The 27,337-nt window shown below is 43.6% G+C and overlaps 1 protein-coding gene across 1 annotated transcript in view; it reads left to right on the forward strand.

Annotated features, from left to right (window-relative positions):
* usp43b (ubiquitin specific peptidase 43b) overlaps positions 1-27,337 on the forward strand; it is a gene marked incomplete at its 5' end in the record, with an annotated part of 64,380 nt that overhangs the window by 27,772 nt on the left and 9,271 nt on the right. Inside the window, 6 exons of the mRNA XM_079233742.1 lie at positions 611-703; positions 4,351-4,486; positions 5,331-5,475; positions 15,150-15,312; positions 18,155-18,266; positions 24,468-24,571. Of these exons, the coding sequence (XP_079089868.1) occupies positions 611-703; positions 4,351-4,486; positions 5,331-5,475; positions 15,150-15,312; positions 18,155-18,266; positions 24,468-24,571 (753 nt within the window). The remainder of the gene's footprint in view (positions 1-610; positions 704-4,350; positions 4,487-5,330; positions 5,476-15,149; positions 15,313-18,154; positions 18,267-24,467; positions 24,572-27,337) is intronic.

Consider the following 27,337-nt stretch of genomic DNA (forward strand, 5'->3'; position numbering starts at 1 on the left):
GTTTACAAAGTCACTTCCAGCAATCAGTCTTCAGTGGGCTCTCTGACTCATTGTTCAGATAATTAGCTAACTGAAGTACGTCCCCCCTGTGGAGCTGACCGGGATTCATTGAAAGGAGTCTAAATATGAATAAAGGGTCTGAATGGAAAACTATTGTAATAGGAAATGACTGCTGCACACATCTGGTCGGTGGTCTGTGGCATTCAGGTGCAAAGGAAGAAAGGGCATCACTTAGGAAAGCTCCGCACTTTTCTCTGCTTGGGATCCTGTGACGGCATCAGCGTAATGTTGGAAGTACTGGTGAGAGTGATGCAACAAGATGGAAACGGCTTCTGCTGGTTCCCTCTTATAGCCCAGGGGGCTTTTTTCTACAATTTACCGCCCCACCCGCTCGTCTCTCTCAATTCCCACCAGTTACATCACTCATCTTTTCCGTTCTCACAATCAGATCAAGAGGTTCTGCGTGTTCATTTTGACCGTGTCGTTCACTTGGGTAATGAGATTAAATGTTCTCCTCTCCTGCCAGACTTAATCAGGAGGACTTTGAGATTAGTTTGGAAGTCGTTGGTGTTTCAAGACTCATGTAAAATGTGTGCTTTCTTTTCCTCAGATCTTCACTGACATGCCCCCACTGTATGAAGCAGAGCAACACCTTTGACCCGTTCCTCTGCATCTCACTCCCAATTCCTCTTCGTCAGACCAGGTGAGCGCTGCTGTTTTTAATCCACACGCTCTCACTCAAAATAAACTTAAACCGCTTTCACAGGAAGTTTAGGCAACAAAAGCACTAGTCTGGTTTATTAAAAGAGCATGGTTAAGTTAACCTGACTGACTAGCGTCTCAGACGAGCCACTTTCACGATGAACTTTACAACCAAATAAAATCTGAAAAGTGATTAAAAAAAGTACGTCAACATTGCCTTTTAGTTTCACATGGGACTCGAACAGCAGTCTGAGTGAAAGTCCTGTGTTTGCTAAAACTCAAAGGAATACTTTGGCATTTTATTCCCTTTCTTGCTAAGAATTAGATTAATGCCTCTCAGAAATCTCTGATATATCTATTATAAGGCTACAGCCAGCAGCCAGTTAGCTTAGCTTATCACAAAGAATGGAAATAGGGAAACAGTTAGCCTAGCTCTGAAGTTACTGCATTGTTCCAAGAAATAATCAAACTAATAACTCCCTGTAAAATCATAATGTTTAATCTATCTGTCTATTAATATAAGGCTACAGCCAGTAGCCAGTTAGCTAAGCTTGCCACAAAGAATGGACACAGAAGGAAACAGCTAGCCTAGCTCTGGAGTTACTGCGTTCTGTAATACTGGGATTTGTCATTTTTACACTTCAGCTTTTGAATTAATTAGACAAACAACATATGACGTGTTAAGTAGTGAGTTTAAGTGAGTTTTAGAACAGAGCCATATTCCCCATGTTTCCAGTCTTAATGCTAAGCTACGTCAACCGGCTGCTGGCTGTAGATTCGTATATGCGTACAGATCTGAGACCAGTATCATTTGAACTCTTTGCAATCTAAACTTTAAGCTTGAGGCGTTTAAAAGATGGTTGCAATAGGAAAACAGTCTGGACAACATCCAGCTTTGTTCATGCACTACATACAGTAGGAACTCTGGTATGAAGAAGGAAAAGAGGGTGGAAAACACTCTCAGCACCGAGGAACAATGTCGTATTGAACTTTGCATCACAACACCCGGTCAGCCTCCATGCCAGGTCAGCCTGTTCAGGAAATCCTGACATTTTCTGTGAGGGAGACCTCATTCACTCTTTTTTTATAGCCAGTAGCTCTCTCACTTTATTCATGGGGTATACCAACATCTCTAAAGCGCACTAATTGCGAGCTTTACATGTCCAGGAAGTTACGAAATAGACCGGCACACTTCAAATTTTGCTGGTAGGTGAATTTTGTTACTTTTGGCCAGAGGAAGTTAGCTGTCTCCCCCGCTTTCCAGTCTTTGTGCTAAGCTAGGCTAACCAGCTGCTGTTATATGGTCAAGTGGCTTCAGGCCAATCACTAGAGAGAGGCAAGAGGAGTGCCCAATAATAGACATAAGGAGCGCTAATCAATCTTCAGCTATACTGTACCTTGAACATACAGATATGAGAATGTATATTATAACTTCAAATCTAAACATTAGCGTTTGTCAGCTTTCTAGGATAAATGCACCTGCATGTTAAGCGCTACTCTTCCCTGTGGTTGACAGAGAGGTGTGCTGATCACTATTTTAAGGTTTGCCAGTTTTTTTTCTTGCTAGTTATTTCCTTCCTTTTACTTTTTAGTCTTTTGAAATAAGTCACACAAGTTCAGCCAGCATCCCTTCTAATTTGGGAAAAAGTTTCTAGGAGCTTTGTTCTGACAGCGAGCCAAGTCGAGAGTATTTAGTTACCATCCTCTCTTTTTTACTGTGCGGCAGACAGGGTGAGAGAAAACACTTCTGAGGGATAAACAGGGAAGAGAACAGATGGATTGTCTTTGAAAATACTTTTTTAATGCATATCTCTGTGTGAAGAGTTCAGCTCACTCCCAGCCAGATCATGTCTGCAAGCCGTAAACACATAATGTTTGTAAGCAAACATTTCCTTTGCCCAGCGATCCAGACGCCAGGCTCTGTCCATTGGCCGCCATCTGCTCTTTGCATGTTGGATGATTTTGTTTACAGTTGATGTAAAACCTGCTGTGTGAACGTGACACGGGCCATTAATCAAATGAGTTAGCACGTTCAGGCTGTAAATATCAAGAGGCAATGTTTGCAATTTGAACGGATATTGCATCAAAAGATGGAAGCAAAGAAAATCATGGTGGTCAAGAAAATTGTTATCAACTGCATCTCAAATTTATGCTGCGACCAATAAAATCCAGTCGCCTCTACCGAGCGGTTTAGCAGCTCCAGTGTTTTGTTTTGTCCATGCTGGTATGAAAAATATAATTGGCATAAATTGGGCCAAGGCTTGATTAGTGCAGCCAATTACTGTACTGGTTCCTGTGCTCTCTTTCCTGCTCTGCACACAAATCCGTGAAACAGGAGTAAACATGTTGGTGTCAGATTTCACAATACTTGTGCCTGACAAGAACCAGTAGATTTATGTAAAACTCATGTTGTTAAATCTTTAAACTGACTTCCAGTTGGTCCCAGAACAATTCTTCAAAGACTTGCTGCTAGTTTAGAAATCCCTTCATGAGGCCACAATATATTTCTGATACGCTTGAAGAATGTAAACCAATCAGAGGATCCCAACCCCAGGGCTGTGGACTGGTACCGGGTCTCTGAACATGCAGTACTAGACCAATTATAACTACTGCCACCATTATATATCTTTATAGACTATGCAGTAATTAATTACCTTAAACTATATTCAGTACCCCCAACGCAAGATGAGATGTCCATCTATATTTAATATTTAGTAAGTAACGACAAAGAAATATAGAGAAAATATAGCAGCAATATAGCCTGCAATAGATGTTGTATACAGAATAGAGACCAACATCATCATATTACAGATATTTAGAAAGTTTGAGACAAATGGATCCGGGAGGATGTCGAGCAGCTTCCAGGTGTCTGCAAACAACCAGGACCAGAGCTGCAGACATTCATCCTTTATTTCTCAGAGTGCACACATTGGGAACGTAGAAAGCGACCTCCTTGCCTGCAGAGTAGCGCGTATTCCGGAGTTCGTGCTGCAGACAGCGAGCAGTCATCTGTCCTGCTGCTGGACGTCCTCTGCAGCCACAACAGATATAACCTGTGTGACATCCACTCCTCGCCGCCGTCACTCACAGCCTCATTATACGATGCTCAGGAACTTTCTAATTCATGGACATTTTTTCTGGGTTAGAAGTTTCTGTTTTTGCTTTTATTTCTTTATCTTTTGGAGGCAAAGTTCTGCCGTTAGTGCACATGTGCGAATGTCGTCTTTTTCTTTCCTTTAAGAATGCAATCAATTTCTCGATGTCTCTTGGCCATGTCTTTCTGTGCTTCTAGCTACAGACGTCCACAGGTACCGGATAGGGCTCCTCTGTGTCTCCTCAGTGTACTGTTACTCAAAGAAGCCATTATGTCCCAGCACCCGGCTCGTGTCAGCGCTGCCTCTGGAGAGGTCAGAGCCAAGCGCTCCCTGTTTTTAAAAATGCAATAGAGATTCCCTTATTTGGCACACATAAAAATAAGTCTTAATGATCTATTATTAATGTTAAAGTGTATTGGTTTATTCATGCAAGTCCTCTTTTGTCCCTTCCCGGGCCGTAGAGGAGGCTGCAGTAGAAAAGCGGCACAGAAATCGAAATAAAGGTCGTTCTATTTCCCGCCGTCCCTGACTGTGTTCCTCCAATCTGTGGCAGGTCGCTGTTTGTGATTCTGGTGTTCAGCACCAAAGGACAGAGGTACCTGCGGGTCGGGCTGGCCGTGCCTCTGTCCGGCTCCGTGGCCGGCCTGAGGAGGATGCTGGCTGACGAGGGGAAAATCTCCCCAGACCAGGTAACATAAAGCAGGGCGAAATACCGGGTTCCCCTTCAATTTTCTTATTTGATACCACAACTATAACGCAGCAGCACATGAGTGTGATTATTCTTACTAGGGCTGCGCGGGGTGTACCGCATACGGTATGAATTTGTTATATACCGTCACAAAATGTATTTTTTCACCACTGAGGGCACAGCGGTCGGAGCTACTTAGATGTCATGGTTATAACTTGTGTCATGGTTTTAACTTTAGTCATGGTTAATACTTTATAACAACAATTAGTAACCCACAACTAACGCTCTTAAACATAAACATCACGACACAACAGTTTGTGACACATAAACAATTTGTCACACTAATAATTGTACATTTGTAAAATTACATCGCCGAACTGCATGCTGGGTACAGCTCACCCTTTATCCCAACAAGAAGAAACTCCGGTCTGTCTCTTCCTGGTTTTTTTCACCTACATTCCCCTGGGTCCTAAGTCCCTCCAGGTTTAGCTTCCTAACACCCGCTATGTACCAACGTAAAAACAGCTGTTCACCAGCTGTTCACCACTGGCAACAGCTTTTCAGTTGGCTGGTGGTCCTTTTCGGCGTCAATGAATGAATGTGTTCAAAAAATACCCTGATATACCGTGAAACCGCCAGAATCTTACAAAAATACCGTGGTATGATTTTTTGGCCATACCACCCAGCCCTAATTCTTACCATTCCCTTCATGCCACTGGTGGAGTTTTTCTCTAACTCACTCGGCTGAAAGACATTAAGCTCTAAGGGAATAATAGTGGTCACTCCCACAGCATGATGCAATGTATGAGACTTTGGCACTAACGTGTGTATTTGTTGGCCTCCAGGTGATCCTGACGGAGGTGTACTCCACAGGCTTCCAGCGCTCCTTCTTTGACGAGGAGGATCTGACCAGCATAGCTGAGAATGATGTCCTCTACGCCTTCCAGGCTCCGCCCCTGTACATCAGAGGAGGCTCTGCACGGATCTCAGGTATTACGTTATACCGTAACATACATTGACTTTCAGTATAACTAGTTTGTGGGACTACATTCATGTTTTGCCCTTCATTAATGAGAATTTACGGACAGATCTGTAAGCAAACAAACCCATTTTATGAATTATCTTTGCTTAATGAAACCCTCAGGGAATGCACTGTACTGCAGGGGGCCTTGGAGAGCACATTAAGAAAGATATAACTTCCTATAGAGCTCTGCGAATTACATCTCCCATTGTGCACATCAGATTTATGTCTTAATTTCTTCTATTTTTCAGCTGCTGGTGTACAATGTGTGCTCAGAGGTGCCTCAGTGCGTACAACCCTCTTGTTTCTTGCTTGGTGGTGTAAACAAACTGGTTCTGCTCCTGTAAGTGTCGTCCCAGCACCTGAAAAATATGACTTTTAGTGCTTTAATTATGTTGCTCAATGACCGCAGAGAGCAGTGCTGCTCCCCCCCAGACAGTCTGCTGGTCCGCATGCTGGCACTGACTAAACCCCCCTGGGTTCTCACCGGCTCAGCCTGCAGGGGTTGATATGGAGACTCTCCACCACCACTCAACACTTTTCTGTGCCATGCAGATTGTCCGGTCTTTCACATTGACACGTTTGCCCTGTGAGAATACATGTAAGATGCTGTCATCTTTTAAAGGAACAGCCACGCATTCAGGAGATGAGCTCGTTTTGCTCCTAATCTCAGCGTCAATACATCGACACCGGGCGTCTGCATGAGACCTCAAAAACAGGCTTTGTGTCCTGCATTCTGGGGGTTTTTAAAAGAAAGAAAAGATTTTTCATGTTATATACTTTTGATTTTACTCTCAATTCTAAGGAAAGAATATAGAATAATTTTACCCTCTGGCATGAACTCATGTGAATCTCGGGCATAAACTAATATTCATAAAAATATTCATTATTTAATTCATTCATTTTTGTTCCTGCTTGAGCTTTTCCATCTCGTAGTATTCCACATTTCTCTCTCCATCTCTCACTCTAAAAGACAGACAGACTTTCAGACCCAAAGCCACAACAACGGCACCTCTTCACTCTCAAACACGTTATTTAAAATGATTTGCGCCGCGCCATGGTAGTAAAAGCCCAAAGTAAAGCCCAACTTTGGGCATTGCACGCTTTGATGGTGCAACAAGCAGCTCTCTTCTGGTTGGAAACAACATTTGGTGAAGCTGTGTTATACACTGTCTTATACACGATGGACCAGAAACACGATGTGATGGCAAAAAATTGGTAAAAGGAGAAAAGAATTGTGTGAATGAAAAACGACTCTCCCGAGATTGGACGCGTTGAGTGATTCTTTAAATCAGAACCTGATGTCACTCATGAATTATAATAGCAATTGCTGATGAAACTTTGAAAGGCAATGTCCACTAATCAGCTGAAACATTGCACCACTTCATATGACCTCCATTATTTGTTATCCTTATGTAACTTTTTTGAGGCGAAAACCCCAAAGTCATGTGATATCAAAAAGACATCATTAGCTTGTTTTAAAACTTGATTAAAGAGAACATTTTACTTTCCCAATAAATATCCCATCAGCCTCGGTTAGATTATTTATGTACAGAAATGAAATATTAAGTAATTTAATTCATTTTTATCTTAACTACAGAGCACAAGTACTTTCTGCCTCCCTGTTGGTGTTTAATCAAAGCTATAAAATCTAAACGGCTTTTGCGTAAACGGCAGTCAAATATCACATTATCGTATAAAATGCACCTTCATTAAGTTTTTTCTATCCAGTCATAACTGATCTGTAATGCTTTCAGGCAGCCTGGCTCCATTAACAATGAGATCTTTATGCCCCTTCTGCAATTACCAAATCTAAAAGGTTTTGATCCCTGAAAGACCCTTAATCCCATTGATACTTAAATAAAGTAAAAATATGAGTCTAGTGGTTAAAACATGAGACAGAATAACAAACTCTCATTAAGGCTAAAGTCAGTAATCTCAGCATTTTGATGTGCAGTGCTGATGTTAAGGAAAGCGTATCAATGTGGATTATGTCCTTCGACGTTAGATTAAGCCGCATGTTAAGAGCGGAGCAGCTTCCTGGCTGCTTGGCACGTGCAGAGTCGATGCGTCTCGTGGGCAATTAAAGCAAAAGATGAGGGAAACCCCTGTTTTATTCAAGGCATCTTCAGCACACGCATTTGCGGTCAGTTTCCTCGTTACTCCGAACGCACTGGATTTTAAATTCAACTGGCATTCAGTAGCTTCTGAGGTAATTTACTCACACACGTAGATGTAAAACCTCCCGATGTGAAGGGCAATTAGAGGCAGCGTGAGGCGCTCGGTAAAGAGCTGCTGGGTGTCCGCTGCGAGTGGAAACAAAAGAACATGCCTTTGGATCATGCCAGAGGTCGACCAATGATGACGTGACCTTCCCGGTCCTGACTCCTTTATGCTCCCTGCTGTACTCTTTAAAGTAGTCTCTGACATCATCCTCTCACCGCTGCATATATCACCTCTCCTCTGCACACACTGAAGTCAGACATGTTGGTCCTATGATATCACGTTGAGTCACAGACATATTGACCGGGCATTGTTGGTCCGACCACCTGGCGCCGGAGCATTTAGGAGACTTTCAGGTGTTTGGGTGATGACACATAAGTGGTGACGTCTACGCCACGTGATACGGTCACCGGTAATGTCTCAGCCTATCGCACCTCACATGTTCAACCTTTATCGTACCATAATTGCATTGCATCCCATATTTAAGTTGTACAACTCACACATAGACACACACATACGCACACCTGCACTATACAATGACAACAGTGGCAGATTTATCATGAAATATTCTTAGTCATTTAAGAAACAATGAATCTTTGTTTTCAAACGGAGGTAGAGGAGCAGACTTCATACTTTTAGCCACCAAATGTCAATTTTACGACAAAGTTGGTGGCAGAATTTAGTATTAGTAGTAATTAATTAACGTTAACTCCATGACTTTGATTAACCTTTTGAAAACCCACCTATTTTTAGGCCTCTGCTCGAAAATTGCATACCCAAACAAAAAAAGGTATATATATCTGCAACCACTAGGGCTGTTTGAATACTTTTGGTGTTATAATAAAAGAGTATAATGTGACTTGTGTGTTCAGATGTGTAAATATCAGTCTATATGTTACTGGTTATGAGTAAATGAAGAAGTGATTTACAGTTTTCAACGTTAAAGAAACTGACTGAGCATCCTCATCCTCATCCTCATCGTCGTCCCTGTATTACAGCTCTGTAATAACTTGTTGGAGTGCTCTAGACGGTTCATCACAAGGTCGGTTGCCTTACAAGGGTTTTTGTACAACAGGGTTGCACAACGAAATGTAGAATGTTGTCCCAATTATTTACAGAGGAAAGAAGACAAACAACAACAAAAAACAACTGTATTATGAGGGTGGAGGATGAGTTGTGGAGCCTCACCGCCAGAGGAAAGAAGCTGTTTGTAAGTGTGCTGGTTCGGCAGCTGGTACTTCTGTATCTCTTTCCAGACGGCAGCAGGAGAACAGGCTGCAGCTGCGATGGGGTTAGTCTTTGAATCCCTTTAGCTCTTCACAGGTTCTTCTTCTCACCGATATCACTGATGGATCGGATCAAATATCGGATCAACACTACAGGGAAAAAATGGAGCAAATATAATTTTTAGAGATACCTGATCACGTTGTTTTCTTTGTCGCCGATACTATTTGTTTACTTGCTGGTCTACAAGGCTCCAGACAACACATTTTTGCCACCGTCCCAAAAATCATTTCAACCACCCACCAGGTCTGTAAAGCATAAAACATTCTAAATGTTATCCTTTTACTTTAGTGTCTTTTCCCTCATAAAAACCGACAATTCAAATGTATTTTTAGAACAAAATATAAAATATAAAACAAATCTTGTCATGAGTGGTTTTAATGATGTCTTATAAGATGCTTATAGCTTAGTGTAAACGGGTCATATTTCATCTCTAATATCTATTTTATATTGCTTATATCTCCTTCATTCAACTGGATTAATTAAAGTTTCTCAACAAAACGACATTTTAAGAGATTACATGTGAGCACATCATGATGACGTTATAATTGACCTTCGCCCAATCGGCGGTTCACGTCCGTGCCGAACCGCGAGGGGTGAACGTCTCCGGAAAGTTGACAAGAACATGGCACTGGACGTTTGCCTTCTTAAGTTTCCTTTGGAAATACAGCCGTTTATGAGCTTCCTTCACCAGGGTGGAGACGTGTGAGCACCATGTCGGCTTGTTTGTGATGCTGATTCCCAGGAACTTAAAGCTGATAACTTACTCCCCCTCTACTCCATGGATGTAGACACAGGTGTGCGTCTCCGCCTCCTTTTTTCTCAAATCAACAATCAGCTCCTCGGTTTTACTGACTGACCACTTGTTGGTTTCCTCTCTATATGAAGTCTCATTGTTGTTTGTCATCCGGCCAATGACGACAGAGTTCTCTTCATGTTCGGGGTCATAGTCGTGGGTGTACAGCGGGAACAGGAGGGGGCTGAGCACACAGCCCTGCGGGGCTCCGGTGTTCAACACTACAGTGGAGGAGGTTTGGCTGCAACTCCAAATGGCCTGGGGTCTGTTTTTGAGTATACTAGAAATTGTACAGCGAGGTACTGAAGCCCAGAGCATTGAGCTTACCAGCATCAGTTTCATGGGGGAGATTGTGTTGAAGGCTGAAATCAACAAACAACATTCTGATGTAGGTGGTGTTGTTTTCCAAAGAAATGAGGGCTGAGTGGAGACCAGCGTAGACGGCATCCTCTGTGGACCTGTATGCAAACCCGTGAGGGTCCAGGCTGGTGGGGGGGTTGTTTTTGATGTGCTGTATAACCAGCTTCTCAAAGCTGAGAGCCACATTCAACTCATTCAGACTGGACAATGCAGACTTTGAAGACAGAGGGAAGCAGGTGGCAGGGACAGTGATGTGTTGAAAATGTCAGCGTTGACATCAGTCAGCTGGTGAGCAAATGTTCTTAGTACACGACCAGGCATGTCTTCATGCACAGCAGCTTTACTCATACTCGCTCTCATCAGGGTTTCCCTCGCATCCGCTGTGGATACTGTCGGTGGCCGGTCCTCTGGAGGAGGGGAACACTTGACAGCTGACTCTTTGTTGAGGAGATCAAAGCGAGCATAAAAGGTGACATCTGGCGACGTGGCCTCACAGATGATGGGGGCTTTTATTTAGCCTGTGACATTTTGGATCGCCTGCCACATATCTTTCGTGTTGTTGGTGTTGAGGTCTCTCATCATTCTCCTCTTTGCCTCCTTGATGCCAGCTTTCAGTCTTGCTCTAGCGATGCTGTAAGGCAGCTTTTGTGGCTTTGGAGAGTACGTCTCCATTCATCCAGGCTTTCTGGTTGGGGAATGATTTTATTAACGTTGTGATCATCAACACATTTACTGATATGATATGATGTCACTGTTGATGTATATTCCTCCAGACTGATGTCAGTCTCCAGGATAGCAGCGTCCCTGAACATGTGCCGCCGGTCTCTACATTCAAAACAGTCTCGGAGAGAAGCTGTAGCTTCACATCTGTCAACACTTTAACTTTTTTTTTTCCTGATTTTTTTCAGACTGTTTAATTAGCTGGACGTATGTAGGCAGAAGGTACAGGGAAATATTACCCAAAGTGGTGTGCGAGGGAGGGCTTTGAAGTGCCATGAATATTTGCGTTGACATGGTCTAGACTCTAGTGTATTATTTCCTCTGGTGGAGCTGGAGGTAAAACAGATCTCAGGTTGAGATCTGTAGCAGAAGTCAACAGATAAAACGGTGAAAGACGCAGACAAAGACGTAGACAAAAGAGAGGACACTAGTGTTATTGCTCCTGGATGTATAAATTAGTTTTACAAGGTTAAAACCAAGAGCAAAACAGTACATTTTCATAAACTGCAACTTATACAGAGAACAGTCTGACAGGGCTGGCCAGCAGCTCTGAACAGAAAAAATAAAATGAAACACCAAAAGCACTACTTTATTCTGAACCTCATGTTGTAGCGTTTGTTGACAAGTAACGTGCCAGTAGCTTCAGCTAGCTACCGGTGCAACATTAGCGTACAAAATAAAACTCTCTCTTTCTTTGGACTGATTTTACCAAAAAACAATCACTAGAGATTGACATTATTGGCCAAATGTGACGTTTGTTCTCAAGCACGTGTTATGTCCTGTTTAAGATCTGTTAGCATCCGAGACTGTGGGAAGATACTACAAAGTGGATGTGAAAGGTTCTTTTTATGACCCCACTGATGAATGTAGTTAACTCTAGTGAAAGACTTGGCGTTGGAAGCAACCTTTGGTTACTGTCACTAGGAAGCCAGCTATTGGCATTGGAAGCGATTGCAACTTTTGTGAGAGCAGACAAACGCAACGTTTGATCCGTTCCTCACACTTTTACTGTTGTGTTTTGGAAAGGCGACGGAAAAAGACACCACCACCCTCCACAAATCTTTAAATGCAGAGTATCACTCCGGGAGCCCCATCCACACCACTTCTCCGCTCTAGCTCTATTTTAGAATGGAGGTTTACATTCAATATTAATAATGTATAACCTCTCAAAGCTCAAGTTACATTTCTTTGATATTTGATGGTGCACTGACAGAAATCGTGGCGAGTGTTAGTGCCAAGGACGAAACTTGAATATGGGTACACCTGCCAAAGAGTATTTGGAAACCGATAATTGGCTTTGACAGTAAAGTATCCACTTCACATTCTTTAAGCTCAGCTCTGTTACAACCAAAGAACAGAGTCGCCCTCTTGTTCATTCATCAACCAAGCTTTTGCTTGTTATTTTATGGACTGTTTTTGTTTAACATGTGATAAACAACAGAGACAGAAGAGACAAAGATCAGGCTACACTAATATTATTAGTATTATGGTATTTGTAGGATTGTGGCTGCATAGGATTGTATCTGACTCCTTTGATCCAAACATCCAGAGCATTGTAAAGTCCAAAAGTCAAAAAGATAAATGTAATCGTTTCCAAAATTCACAACATGTTTTTTATTTAACAAAATATTCTGCTTTAATCCGTATCAGCAGGTTTTCAGCCTTTCAAAAACAACACTACATGAAGGGAGAAAGGGATCAAAGCAGAAGCTTTGATTATTCATACATTCTCTCTCTCTCTCTCTCTCTATATATATATATATATATATATATATATATATATATATATATATATATATATATATATATATATATCGAGAGAGAGAGACCAGCTGAACATCAGCATTGTTAGCATGTTAGCATGCTGACTTCAGCCTCACAGAGTCTCCCGCATGCTTATGAACTATTGTTTTTTTAGCATTTAGATCAAATCAAATATCTGGCACTGTTCAAATATATATATGATTAGTATAATGTGTTGTCTCCAATTTGGTGCATGAAACATTTGTAACATAAATCCAGCCAACCCACAAGGGCTGCACCGCAGAAGGAAACTCAACTATTAAGTAATTTACTTTGGAGCACAAACTCACAAAAATCCCACACACAACAGTGATTATGACATGAACTCATCTCTTTCCTTTGGCAACGGATCATCATGAGTCACATTCAGCAAATTATGTATTATCAGGGCGACTGTGGCTCAGTGGTGAGCAGGGTCGTCCTTCTATCAGAGGGTCGGCGGTTTGATCCCCGGCTTCGCTAGCCCAGGACGTTGTGTCCTTGAGCAAGACACTTAACCCTAAATTGCTCCCGTAGCTGCGCCTACGGTGTATGAATGTCAGATAGTCCTGATGTGGCACCTTGCATGGTAGCTCCTCTCATCAGTGGGTGAATGATTCCTATGTAAAGCGTCTTTGAGTATTCAGAAAAGCGCTATATAAAATCAAAGTGTTATTAGTATGTTGTATTTAAAACAAAATCATATTCAGACAATCAAAATCAGCTGTGAGTGCATGTATTTGTCTCACCACCAACTCTGTTCTGTTCAGGGACCTTAAGTGTGTGTGCTGTAGCTGTGGGTAGAGTAGATCCCTTTAGGGGCAGAGGTGTTTAATTATGGGCTTTCACATAGTCTGCCTGTGTTTAGTCTGGCTCATCCTGTGTGTCTGCTTGACAAGGAAAAAGCCTGAGAGTGCAGCGCTCCGATGAGTTCACAGGCTTCCTGCGGTTTCTTAGAATTAGTTGGAGGCTTTTTTATAATAAGAGATGAGCATCAACAGGTGCTTGTAAGCCAAACAGGGAACTTTTGGTGTGGAAATGCCGTTTCCAGTATATGTACATGGGAATTGTCAAGCACACACACACACATCTCATGCTCCCACCATTATTCATCCTGTGAACAAGGTAAGAAAAAAATATCTCATTGACAGGAGCCTTGACAAAATGTGTAGAAACAGTCGTGTTTTTGACAGCGAGCCATAAAAAGTGATTTAATAAGCGACGGGCGGTAGGTCTCCTCCCCAGCGTCCCTGTATAAATCTTAGCGGGACAGGCCAGGAGGTGACCTCTGCATTTTACTGCTGTTTCATGAACATGTTGCGCTGGCCATTTAAAAGAAGATTTTACCTCATAAATCATCCCCACAACTGTCGGAGGTCGCTGCTCATGTAAATTACGGCACGTTATTTCAGCAAGTTTTACCACTTGCTTGATTTAGAGCAACATTGATGAATGGAAAGCTGTGCATGCTTTCCATTCCTCTCATTCTCGGGGGTCAGGGCACGTTTACGTGTCGACTCTGATTAGTCTGGAATAGGTCCCGCCCCTCATACGGCGCTTAACGTCCCTCACACCTGATCTCTGCAGCCGGACGTTCAACGGTGGCCTTTGCTTTGTCAGTGATGATGAATCTGGCGTCAGGTGTAAACCGCGGCGTTTAATGAAACGTTTTGGTGAAGCCACAACCGCCGCGGTCCATCAATAACCTTCTCGTCTGCGAGTCTAATTCACCGCGTGATTTATCACCGTGAACTTCTGAGAGCGGACCTGCTCGCTAAGCCCAGAGGTTGCCTGCTGTGTGTGGAGCGTGAGGGGCGGGGGGGGGCAGCTCTGCTGACGTCATATTTCACGAGGATCTTATGATCTCTGCTTTTTTTTCGCGCTCAGTCAGTCACACTCCTCTGTGTTGATAGAGAGACGGGGGACCAGGGAGAAGTGGTGCTGCTTGGCACCCCACCAGGACGGGATGTGGAGCTGAAGCTGCATCAGATAATGCCTCCTGCTGAGAGTGCAGGCCGCCATTGGTCCATCTGTTCTCCCCTCTGAATCACTGTTCCCCAAATAGAAAGCTGCTGCCTCGCCACTTTATACATCTCAATTCTCCTCCTCAGTCCTTGTTAGAGGTGTTAAGGACCACGTTTTCAGCACAGGAAATCAGTTTGTCTTCACCTCAAGGAGAAAATGTGAAATACCGTGTGCGTCACGATGTCAGCCATCAGTGTGACATCTTTGAAGGTAACCTGGACCACAACATTGTAAAATGGATATGGGATGGCTTAAGTATCAGCAGGATTTATCAAGAAACGGAGATTGTATCTCTGGTAAAAAAATATAAAAAAAACACTTTTTATCTCCTGGTTCTCTTCTGTCCTTTCTATGACTCATCTTAGCATCTCTTTCCAGTTTGTTCTCACACCTCATCTCTGACTTTGTGTGTTCCTCCTCCTCCTCCTCCTCTTCCTCCTCCTCCTCTGCCAGGGTACCACCACAGCCTCCCGTCATCTCCATACTCCACCGGTCCCGAGGGTCAGAGGTTACCTTCATCTGGGGCGTTGTCGTCGGAGTTCCTCAACCAAGGCGTCCCTGTAAAGATTCTGCTGCTGGTGTGCAACGCTGCGGGGGCCGGCCAACAGGATGTGAGGTAATTACATCAAGTGGCTCTTTGCAATGCCCCACTGTCCTAGCATAGCAACCGTAACTACGCAAGGCCGGCCCGTCGAGCTTTGGGCCACTTCTCATGTTGAAGTGGTGTGCTCGAGGCTCTCATAAGAGGGATCCTCTAGAGTTTGGACAAAAACAAAAACAGCGAAAATTGCGAGGAAAAGATTAAACGGTGCGTTTTTTTTCTCTGACGGAAGCTGCAAACCAGATTACCACCTCCAGAAGTAACCACGCATTATTTCCAAAGCCAAAAGGAGTGTCAATAGCTGACTAGATTAACTAACTAGTTTTGTTGTGTTACAGATAGCGCTGTCAAATATCCCTGACTGGACCTTCCACCCTGTGGTGGTCACAGTGCTGCTTTATCTGGGCTTAAGATAACAGCTCAGTCCTGCTCTGGGTTCACTTTTAGGAAGATAACCCTCAAACAATCTAGTGTTGAGTATCTACACGACAGATTCTACGTCTCGATTTAAAGATTGATTCTCACGTCAATATCACGTAAAAACAAATGAAACCCATTTGTTTTTAGAACTGTCTGTTGGGTTGTTCTCTTTGCTTCTCGCTGCTGTTGTCGTGTCGTGTGCGTTCAAACAACACATGAGGCTCACGAGGCGAGGCAAGGCAAGCTAGGAGCAGCGCAAGCTAGGAGCAGCGCAAGCTAGGAGCAGCGCAAGCTAGGAGCAGCGCAGGCTAGCGCTGCTGCTAGCTCCCCGCTGCTGCTGCTATAGCGGGGAGCTAACGGGGACACTGACCGAAGGTAGTAGCGGCTTGAGTTTGCACTTTTATTTACCGGTAGTTATTTGCACTGAAACAGTTTCAAAGCACTAAATGCTTAAAAAACAAACTGCATATTTAATTTACAATAATGTAAACATATTTTGGTTATTTGTCCTTAAAAAGACATGCACGTGATGAAGGAATTAAAAATGGACGGCAACATGAAAGTACAAAAGCCGCTTTTGATAATGAAAATCTTCCCTGTCTGCCCGGTATTACTTGGTTTCAGATCTCAACCAACTTAGCTTTTAGCCTGAGTATTTTATAATGATCTCACAATCCACCCACAGGCATGTTTAGGATTTACATGATTCTCGTTTTAAACTCAACAAAAGACAGTTTTCAACCAACCAAGCGTCAGCTGACACTACCGAGCCACAGCTGATACAATCTGCAGTTGTCTGCTAAAAACAAGAGCCCTGCTTTTGTTTACCTCCATGTGAAACCGGACACCCCAAAGACGACTGCCTCCACGTAGTAAATCAGCCACCGCTATCACCGCTTACCGCACGTGTGCCAGAAAGCTTGACAGGAAGCTGCAGTAACTTGAGGAGGGCTTCAGCAAAATGTCAGTTCTGACTTTTTGTTGGTTTCACCGCAAACAGTCTGTCAAGTCAAGGTCACAGAGTTACAGAGAGGCCTCTCGCTGTGAGATGAGTTTGAGACCAAACGACCGAGGAATCTGACATCTGGCACTAAACAGAGATCAGACATCCGTCTCCCTGACAGAGTCCAGCAGGATCAATACAGGTGAAGCTCGCCAGCGCGGCTGTGGGAAAGTCCAATCCCATCCATGTCTCACTTTCTCCTTCAAACGCCTCGCCCTCGTTGATCAAACCCCCCACCTATCTCGATCTCATCAGGTGGCAGCTGGAGGACTGTGTGCGCCAAGAAAATGACATTGGAGTCCTGTGCTCGTCTCTCGCTCTGGTTTTCTGTAGAATCGCATCACAGGTACATTTCTGAAAGTCAGCGGCGTGTGAAAGCACTTAGTTGTCATTGATTCGTCCAAAACTGTGAAACCAACCGATAAGATTCAAGTTTCTCTTGAAATGTGTGAAACCTAAATGTTATTGTAATTAGATTTCTCAACATTTTACTTGTTAAATGTTGCTACTGAGGCAAGTGGAAAGATGGATATAGATCACTGCATGTAGATAATCAATTTCACTGCATGATGAAATTAAATAAGAATAAATGTAGACTTCTGTGTGCATCTTTATGTTTGGGGAAGTGATACTTTTGCTGTGAGGAGGAGGTGCTAGAAAGTTGCCACAAACCCTAGAGCAAGACAGTGGACTGGTTTTTGTCTCTTGCAGCTTCCAACCGAAGTAATTGTACTGAAGTTGTTTTTGATGTGTATATTGTCTCATCCCGTGTCGTGGTCGCTGCAGCTGCGACTCCTCAGCCGCCACAGAATGTTAATGCTTCTTACCAGCCTGAACAGTAATCCCACCTCATTTACTCAGTGGTATCCAAATATCATCTCATGGGAAAACTGCATGAGAGAGGGTGTGTTTGGTTTCCACAGTTCTGTTCAAATGTTTGCAAGAAGCTCAAAAACACAACATGAAATAATTAAAAAGGAGGAAATGGTGCCTGTACTGAAGCAAAAAAACTTTTTCATCCATTACTCCTCTGATTAATCTGCCGTTTATTAGCATCCCAGAGTCATTCACTGTGTGAGTGCATATCTGTGTCTTTGTTAGTCTCTTTATGCACATGCATGCTCACATGGTCTCATACTAATAAATCTCAAGCATACAATGGAGGGCTGCCCTCAATTAAATGGGTATTATGGCCAATGTGTCATGTGATCTATCCTTTCAGAGGGATGCTTGTCCCTCTCCTCATCATCTATTTCCCGTCCTTATTATCTGTCTCCGTTCTGCCATAGATATGCCGTAATGAGAATTCTGCTCTGGTGCCGATGAAGTGAATGCATTATTATTTACATTACAATAGGAGGAGGGGACGTGCGAGTCGGCCAGGGATAATGTGGAGCGGTTGTGTGTAAACTTTTTTTCTATCCCTTGTTCAAGGTTTGGACCTCCATTCCTGATGAGGGAGGACCGATCCATCTCCTGGGACCAGCTGCAGCAGAGCATCCTCAGCAAGCTTTATTACCTGATGATCAATGGGGCTCAGGCGCAGGTATGCTATGCACAGCTGATGTGACAGTTGATCCATGTGAGGAAACTCAGCTTTAGGGCGATGCATCATCACACTGGTGGGCGTTCACTGACTCACATTCAGACATACAGACAGGCGGGTACAAGGCCCAAAGCACGGTGGTTTTCATTCCAACCCAGACATCGGCTGCGAGTTCTGCAACTGCCAGCTGGAGCGGCGGATTTATTATTCGTTCCATTTAGTATTTACTGCATCTCAACCAGGAAACCCCTGGACTAAAGTCGCAGTGCAGCCCTGTGTAATGTGTAATAAGGCAATAGAAATTGTTTCATACATTTTAATAGCCTCGTCGCGTGGGCAGGCTTGTTTTGAGCACCTGCTGGTGGCAGAGACGGGGACATGGGGACATCCCTCCTGCCGTGCCGGCCGGCGCACCTGTTCCGAGCCGGGGTTTATTGGCTCGGGACAAATAAACGCATGACCACACAATGGCCCTGTGTGGTGCAGGTGGGAGAGCTTAAAGCGCCAGCTGGAGGCAGAAAGGAATTGGTTTCTTCTCGCTGCACCCGCTGGCACTCCAGACCACAGTCAGGTTAACTGGTTTGGGACGAGCACTCACTGACACACGGAGGGACACTTACAGTCAAAGAAAGACAGAGACACGCTTACGGCTGTTCACTGCTGTCATTCCTGTTAGTGTGTTGATAAATTAGGGGATTTTTAAAACACTAAATGAGCAATACAGTACACTGTGGCTTCACTTTTTATTTCCAATAATCGTATCATTGATTCATCTTTCAGTCCCCTGGCCCGCAGCGAGTACATTAGCTTCTTTATACTGAACCAATTAATGTCAGTAATTACAGAAATTGATTATTACAATTATGCAAATTAAAATGCAGTCATTACATTGTGAAGCCCAAAGTTAGCTGGCTAACCATTAATCATCAGGAGTTAGGGCTACAGCATATTTTTAATAATTTGATGCACACATCTTATATGTTAAATAATAACTCATTTGAATAGTCAGACAATTAGAGATTGTGGTGCCGCACACATTTCACTCTCTCTTTGTACATTGTAATATATTTGCATATATATTGCTGTGACAGGCTGCAGGGCAGTGTGTGCTAATGAGACTTGATTGGTTCAGTCGGTGAGTCGCTCGCCTTGTTTACTTGCCACCGCCGGTGTGACTACTGTAGGACGCGGGTCGTACTGATAGAAATGCAAACAGCACAGTTTGCTGAGATGCACCCCTGCTGTACAGCGTGTCGCTGTCGAATCAATTATTTACTTCACTTAAGCCAAAGGGTCCATTTTCGCGCTGGTTTCTGCTCACTGACATGTCGCCAAACAGATTTCCAATCAGCCGCTGCTGACAGCTGACACACAGCTGCAGTAAAGAGCCACACAGAGCATTGGAAATCGTGCTCGGAAACTGTTGACCAGCCTGCTGCCTATTACTCAGTGCTCTTTGAGAAGTGCCAGCAGAGAGCCGAGGAGAAGAGTCAGGTGCAACGTCTTCAGTAACTCTGTTGGAGATTTGCCGTCTCCTTTGTGCCCCATGCTGTCAGCCATTGATTCAAACCAGGCTCGTACCAGGATAATACGTTTGCCGGAGCAGTGCTCAGAGCAGATGTTTGCTCTCAGTCTTTCATCTCCACAGAATCTGTAGTTTTGTGTTACACACACAAGTGGATGTTTCCGCTAATGTCTAATTTTAGCTTCGGCAAAGATGCAATTAAAAAACAAAAGCGCATGGCCTTCTCTGGCACTTTTTCCCTGCTACTGACATCGTCATTTTAGCAGCATAATTCAGTTACAGAGTAAAATGTAACGACTTAACGCTTCAACCGCACACTCGTAGGAAAGCACATCGCTAACGCCAGCAGGTCGACAACTTTGTTCGGCTCATTTTCTGTACCCGGTAAAATTACAAAGCTAGTTATTAGCAAACAGCTGGCTAGTTAGCTAGCTTGCTAATTTCTCTATGCATTACATTTCATTTTGCTGACGGTTTTATCCAAAGCGACTTACATGTTTGTTCTATACACCGCAGACACAGCAACAGGGAGCAATTTGGGGTTAAGTGTCTTGCTCAAGGACACAATGACATGGACTGGCTTTCTGATTGAAAGAGGGACATGCTAACCACTTAGCCATAGTCACCCCATATATGCTTTAATGAGGCAGCACTGGTTCCGACAGTCCCTCCGCCTCAGTACCCACCGGTCTGGAGAAAGACTAGCTAGCTAGCCAGTGACCTCTCTGTGGCTGCGTTCGCTGTCATCTTCAACATCTTCATGGCCGGTGAAGTTGTTGTCCCCATTTCAACAAACAACAATCGCCTTTTTTTTGTACTAGTCAAATGACCTTGCCCATATTCTACTCCTATTCTGTTTCTATGTTGACAAATGGTGCATAGGCCCATACGTTACTTACACCAACAAAGGTAAATCCCTCTACACACAGACACACACACACACACACAACAGAATGAAACACTGTTCTTTGCACGCGCTGTAATTGGAGCTCTTTTGCTTTGTCAGGCATAAACAATGCCACAAACATTCCTCACTGAACACCAAAAGTCATTAAAATTGGTTGAAACCAAGACCAAGGAGTTTCTCATGGGGAAACATGAGAGACTTTTGAATCTCCGCCGAGCCCTCACGCGCTTGCGGTCCCCTGACAGGATGATGAGATGAATTTTCACAAGTTTCCCCCTCCTCTTCTCAGCAGTCTCGCTGACAGGGGCGACGTTGCTCTGAGCCTGGCCCGACCTCAGATACTCGTTCGTTCATTTTTCTCCTCACTTACACGTACTCTCTTTCCCACAGACAGACAGACAGACTGATGATGTGTTTATTCTTGTTACTGGTGTTTCTCTCACATATTCCTCTTCCTGTCCACTCAGACATGGATACATACACACACAATACAATATTTTACCTTCCAGATGATTATGTCTGAACCTTAATGATTGACAATTCAAGCCTCAACCCTGATGCTTCCCAAGCTTTCTGTCCTCGCTCAGCCAATACAGTTCACAGATGTACGTCTTTAAATTCTTCAGAAAGAGGTTTGATTAATTGTTTGATCTCTACAAGATATTTTAAAGGAAAAAGGCTGTTAGGATGAGGACTAAACAATGTGTTGGCTGAACGTCACAATATCATAGACAACGAGTTTGTGTTGCTGGAGCGTATCCAGTGAAGAGCAACAGCTATATCGAGTGCTGCAGGAATGAGTCCCAAAATCCAGAAATGAGTCAGCATCTTTTCCCCGGTTCCCTCGTCTCAAAGTCAATGTGTTTTTTTTTAATGGGGATTTGCTTAGATGCCTGAAGTAAGGTCTGCGGTTAACACAAGCTTAAGAGATTCAAACTTCTTTATACGTCAATAAAGAACCCCTCTTGTGAATTTAAACTTCTTTCTTTAAAAAGGCGGTGGCTAAAAGAGATGACACAACTTCATCTTGCGACTAGTCTGACTTCACAGCCTCATGTGACCATAGCGTAGTTATAGATCTATGATCATCTTGCAGAACAAAACGTGTAAGTATCAGACACGTTTGTTTGCCACAGAGATTATTTTCCGCAGAATGTCTCTCTGTCGAGGGAAACAGTGCAACGCTAACGTTGGGGGTTGGCCGACAAAGACACATCTTCCCTGCAGCACCCTGGGAATGTTTTCAGCTGACCTTAAAGTAGGCACATACTGTTAACATAATTCCTTACACTCTTTCAATTGCATTCTTTGGCATGCAAACTCCTCAATGTAAAGTCATCTTATTTGAGCCCCGGGCAAACCACTTCAACATGTGGAGAAAGACGAAGCTCGACAGCCCTTACATAAAGCTACGCTATGCTCGTAATTGGAAAATCACTGTTTAGGGACGGGTTTAGCGCACAGACAATTCAATTGGATCTTTCTGTCTAAGCAGTCAGAAGCTTTGCAAATACAATACCTTTTTGAAAAGGTGTTGAAATGTGTGTCTTGTGTTTACAAGGAATCTCCTCCTGGTTTTTGAAACAGTGTTTAGGGAGAAAAACTCTATTTCTGAGAAGTTGGGAGGACTCTTTGGGTGGTCTTCCCATGCGCAAACAAGCCTGTCACTAGCACTCAAAGTGAGCCCAAGTCTGTAATAAAAAGACAACTTACTTGGGCTTTACACTTGTCATCTAGCGCTCCGGGGGTTTTGTTTTGTTTTGTTTTTCATGCAGCAGATTGAAAATGAACACGCAGAAAAGTTCTCTGGAAAAGCATCTCACGACCCCTAAGCACCACGGGGAAGTTTGATACCTGCAGCGTCCTTCAGCGCATGATGCTGCAGCGCTGAGGAGAAGATAACATGGTGTTAGTTACACGGCTCTGCACCTGTACTCTCAGTGAGAGCTCAATGTTATTTGTTCCGACATCAAGTAGTAAAGTGGTAACTACTGCAGTATTATCTCACTGGTACTACTGATGCTTTTAACAGTACTGTGTATTGCATATGTGAGGCATTCATTCTGTTGTATAACTTCCCCCTCAGGGTTATTCGTTCCAGTGGGTTCATGTGTTCAGCATGTCAATATTTTCCAGGAATGCGCTGTCCTCTTTGTTGCGCTCCTTGTCATCAGACGGATCCCGCTGCAGGGAGCTTTCCTCACAGGACTCACAGTGGCTGTTTGTGTTTGAGCTCCGCCAGCAGCTCCAACACTAGATTTCACTGGAACAAGAGAAAATCAATTTCATTTTTTTTGCTAAGCGCCCCTTCGCTCCTCCAAAGCACCTCCAATCTAAAGCAGATCTCGGAGTAATATAAGCAGGCTTCAGCTGAGGACAAGAAGATATCAGGAAAATATGAGTTCTTTCTTTGTTTTCTTCAACTCAGCTTTCCAGTCCAGTCGAGAGTGATATGAGCGAGTGGTCTGATGATCTATGGGTTTATTATTCTCATTTTTTTCTGTAAGATAATACTGCAAACGAAACGTTCACACGGTGCTGCGTGTTGAGGTGTTACATGTTGATTCAAGCTGAACCGCTGTGAGCTCAAAATATCAGGTGCAGGTCTCGGCCTATATTTCATGATGGCCTACTTTGTTCTCCTGTGACTTTTTGGTTATTGCTTCAGCCCGTTCACAGCAAACTTGTTGAATAAAGTCAACCCTGAGAGAGTAAAAATGCGGCAGCGTTTATATCGACTCCATCCCGATTCAGCGTTGTTTTTTTATTGTTTTGAGCAGCCGAACAAGACTTGGTCGGCATGTGCCAGCGACAAATAAGTGTACTAAAGTCAAGTTTTTTGATCTGATGCGAGGGGTTAATTGCTAGAAATAATGATTTGCTGCAGAAAGACAATCTTTTGAGATAGAAAATGCGAGTGAAATCACTGCTGAACCTGAACAACACTTGTGCAGTTTAAAAACTGACTTCCTTGGTTTTGTGTCCCTTTAGATCAAAGCAGATAAACGTGCACTACTCTTTTACGCACACACACACACACAAACTCACCCACATTCATAAAACCATTTGAGCCCACTTTTTTACCGTTGAAGTCTCCAAACCGATCACAGCAAAGTCATGACAAATGTTGCTGCTGCTCCTTTTTAAACCTTGAGTCTCGGTGTTCTCATCTTGCCGTCATGAAACCCATCGTAGTTTGAGCGCTCACAGCAGCATCCTCACGTTGTGGTGGCGGTGGATCGCCGTGGGGTGGCCGTGCTCATTATAGATCTCAACAAGACTTACTGTTAAGAGTCTGAGGCTGCATTTAGGCACAGCGGTGCTTTGAGCTAAATGCTAGCGTCAGCATACTGACAGGCTCATAATGACAATGTTTACATGCTGATGTAGAGCAGGTGCAATGTTTATGTTGTTCATCACCGTCTAAGATCAGCGAGTTAACACGCTAACATTTGCTAATTGCCACCTAAACGCACAGCACAGCTGAGGCTGATGGGAACGTGATTAGTTTTGCAGGATTTTTGGTCATCAGTCAAAGTAATGGACTAATTAAAAATTATACCTGAATATGACAGCAGAAAGTGAAAAGACAGGGGGTCAAACTTATTAATATTCATCCTGAGGGACATGCAAGACCGGTGTTATTTAGAGTCTTCATGTGGAAGATGTCAAGTCGAGGAAGCTTGTATTGTTGTTGTTTATAGTCTCAAAAGGCATAAATATACCCTGATGGCTTCACAGTGCTTTTGTTGTGCCTCTCTTCTTTCAGAATACCAGAGTGCTGTTCAACATCCGCGTGGTGGGAGGATCGGCATTTTACAGCTACCTGTCTCCTCAGGACGGGCGGCCGCTCTACCACCCCGCTGTCGACAGGTGAGGCGGTCGGAAAGTCATGAAACACACACACACACACACACACACACACACACATACATACACACACACTCTGCTGACTCTTATTCCGAGTCCTGCTGTTCTGGATGTGTGAGTTGTTTTTTCACCCGAGCTCACCGTACATACATCTTTTTCTCTTAACTGATATTGGCTTTTGTTCTGCACAGTTTTGGGGGTGTTGATAGCTGAATCGTTCTCTGCGGCTTTAGGCTGTTAGGCCAACTAAAAATGAATAACCGTTCATGCATTAATAGGTCCTGTATCTTCTGACGCATTACTGGAACGACACATTTCTGTATCCCTGCAGGTGCAAACACCACCAGCACACGGTCCAGGGTGACTGTTATTGTTGGCTGTCTGGATACTTCATTCTTCTATTAGACGAGAGCATTATTAGATTATTCTAAATGTGTTCTTATGTGGTGGAATTACTGCTCCATGATGGTCCAAATTTTCAACGCTGAAATGACCTAATGTTCCCACAGGCGCTTTCCAATTTGATCTGATGCAATCAATAATAATGCAATTTAAATCTGCTCTAATGTCATCATGTGTTTCTTGAGGAAGGCCACAACCACAGGCCAGGCAGCGAGTTACTGGAGACATTTTGACGTTAAAACAAATGTGACACACTAATGTGACTGTTAAAGATGTCCAGCCCATTTTGATGACCGGCCCCGTCTACACAGATGTTTTTTTATCTTCTTTTTATGCATATCATAAAACAGATTTTGCAGCATTGACTGAAATGTGCAGACATTTCTGTCCCTTCCACAAATCGTGGCTTTCAGGTGCAGGAGTGAATCGCTGTTCCAAGGAGGCATTTTGGCAAGGTCTTGAAAAGACTTCCATTTGTGTAGTCGCTAAGAGCAGTTCATTCGTTGAATAGCACTTATGTGGCAAAAGCTTTTGAAAGCTTTTGAAATGCAAATGTGAAGCACACTGTATCCTAGAAACTAACGTAATGATGGAGTTTGAACTCTAATGATTCAGAAATATTCTCTTTCCTTAAGTCAACCCGACTCAGCATAAGAATGTACTAGTGCAAGTGTTTAAGTCTGCTTTGTACAGGACTGTCTGTGTTCATAATACTGTGGTCCTTGTACCAAAGAGCATATTGACCTAATCCTTGGCTTATTTTACCTACGCTAACAATGTGCCTTAATGGATGCCAGTGTCTGTTATTCAGTCCACCACTGCCATGAATCCCAATGGCTCTGGTGAATTCCTTTCCCTTCACCTCTAGCTCCACCATGAGATAAGATAAGATAAGATAATCCTTTATTAGTCCCTCACTGGGGAAATTACAGAATTACAGCAGCACTGCTCACAAGTGAATGAAGAATAATAAGAATAATAAAATAAAATCAAGTAATATAAATAAATATAAATAAGCAGTAAAACAGTAGAATATTCATATACAGACTGGATAGAAAAGTATATATATAAAAAGTACTTAAACGTAAACGTATTGCACGTAATATTGCACCAGGTGAATGATAAAGTGACAAAGTGACCAAGTTCAGATCAAGTGTTCGATTGTCAAAGTGGTTTACTGGGAGCTCAGCTGGTTGTGCAGCCTGACCGCAGCGGGGAGAAAAGACTTTCGGTACCTCTCCCTCAGACACCGGGTAGAATCAGCCGGTGACTGAAGGAGCTGTGCAGCGCTGCCAGGGTGTCCTGCATGGGGTGGGAGGCGTGGCTCATCATGGACGAGAGCTTCGTCATCATCCTCCTGTCCCCCACCACCTCCACGGTATCCAGAGGACGTCCCAGCACGCTGCTGGCCTTCCTCACCAGTTTGTTCAGTCTCCTCCTGTCAGCTGCAGTGATGCTGCTGCTCCAGAAGACCACTCCGTAAAAGATGGCTGATGCCACCACGGAGTCAAAGAAGGTCTTCAGGAGTGCTCCCTGCACCCCAAAAGACCTCAGTCTCCTCAGCAGAAAGAGTCTGCTCCGTCCCTTTTTATAAAGTGCATGAGCGTGGTCAGACCAGTCCAGTTTGTTGTTCAAGTGAACACCCAGGTACTTATAAGATTTGACGATCTCAATGTCCAGTCCCTGGATGCTCACCGGTACCGGAGGAGGGCGTTTACCCCGGCGGAAGTCCACCACCAGCTCCTTGGTCTTACTGGAGTTTATCTGGAGGCGGTTTCGCTGGCACCATCCTAAAAAGCCCTGGTTCAGTTCTCTGTATTTCCTGTCGTCATCGGCGGAAATGAGGCCGACGATTGCAGAGTCGTCAGAGAACTTTTGCAGGTGGCAGTTTGCAGAGTTGTGGTTGAAGTCCGAGGTGTATATGGAGAAGAGGAATGGAGCCAGAACGGTTCCTTGTGGGGCTCCCGTGCTGCAGGACACCCGATCTGACTCACACTCCCGTATCCGCACATACGATATGAGGTTGGCAGGTGTGATTTCTTGTAAAACCTCTTAGAAAGCTCTTGGATGGATCCCCATTACATTTAGTACAGACATTCCTTCTCCCCTCGGGATGAATTGTAATAACTTTGATCCTCTTAACTTTTTATCTCGTCATCAATATGTCCTTATGACTAAATAGCTGCTAAACTAATGTAATTCAGCCTCAGCTGAACTGTTTCGTGTTAATTAACGCTAAACTAAGATTGAAAACCTTATACGTATGTTTCTCATAAGCAAAAGGATCCAAATCACTGCGTTATAGCGAGTATACTAGCATGCTGATTTTAGCATTTAGCTCAGACCACTGCTGCAGGGCTCTCAAGT

The sequence above is a fragment of the Taurulus bubalis genome (genome assembly GCF_910589615.1).
Source record: "Taurulus bubalis genome assembly, chromosome: 17".
Classification (NCBI taxonomy): domain Eukaryota; kingdom Metazoa; phylum Chordata; class Actinopteri; order Perciformes; family Cottidae; genus Taurulus; species Taurulus bubalis.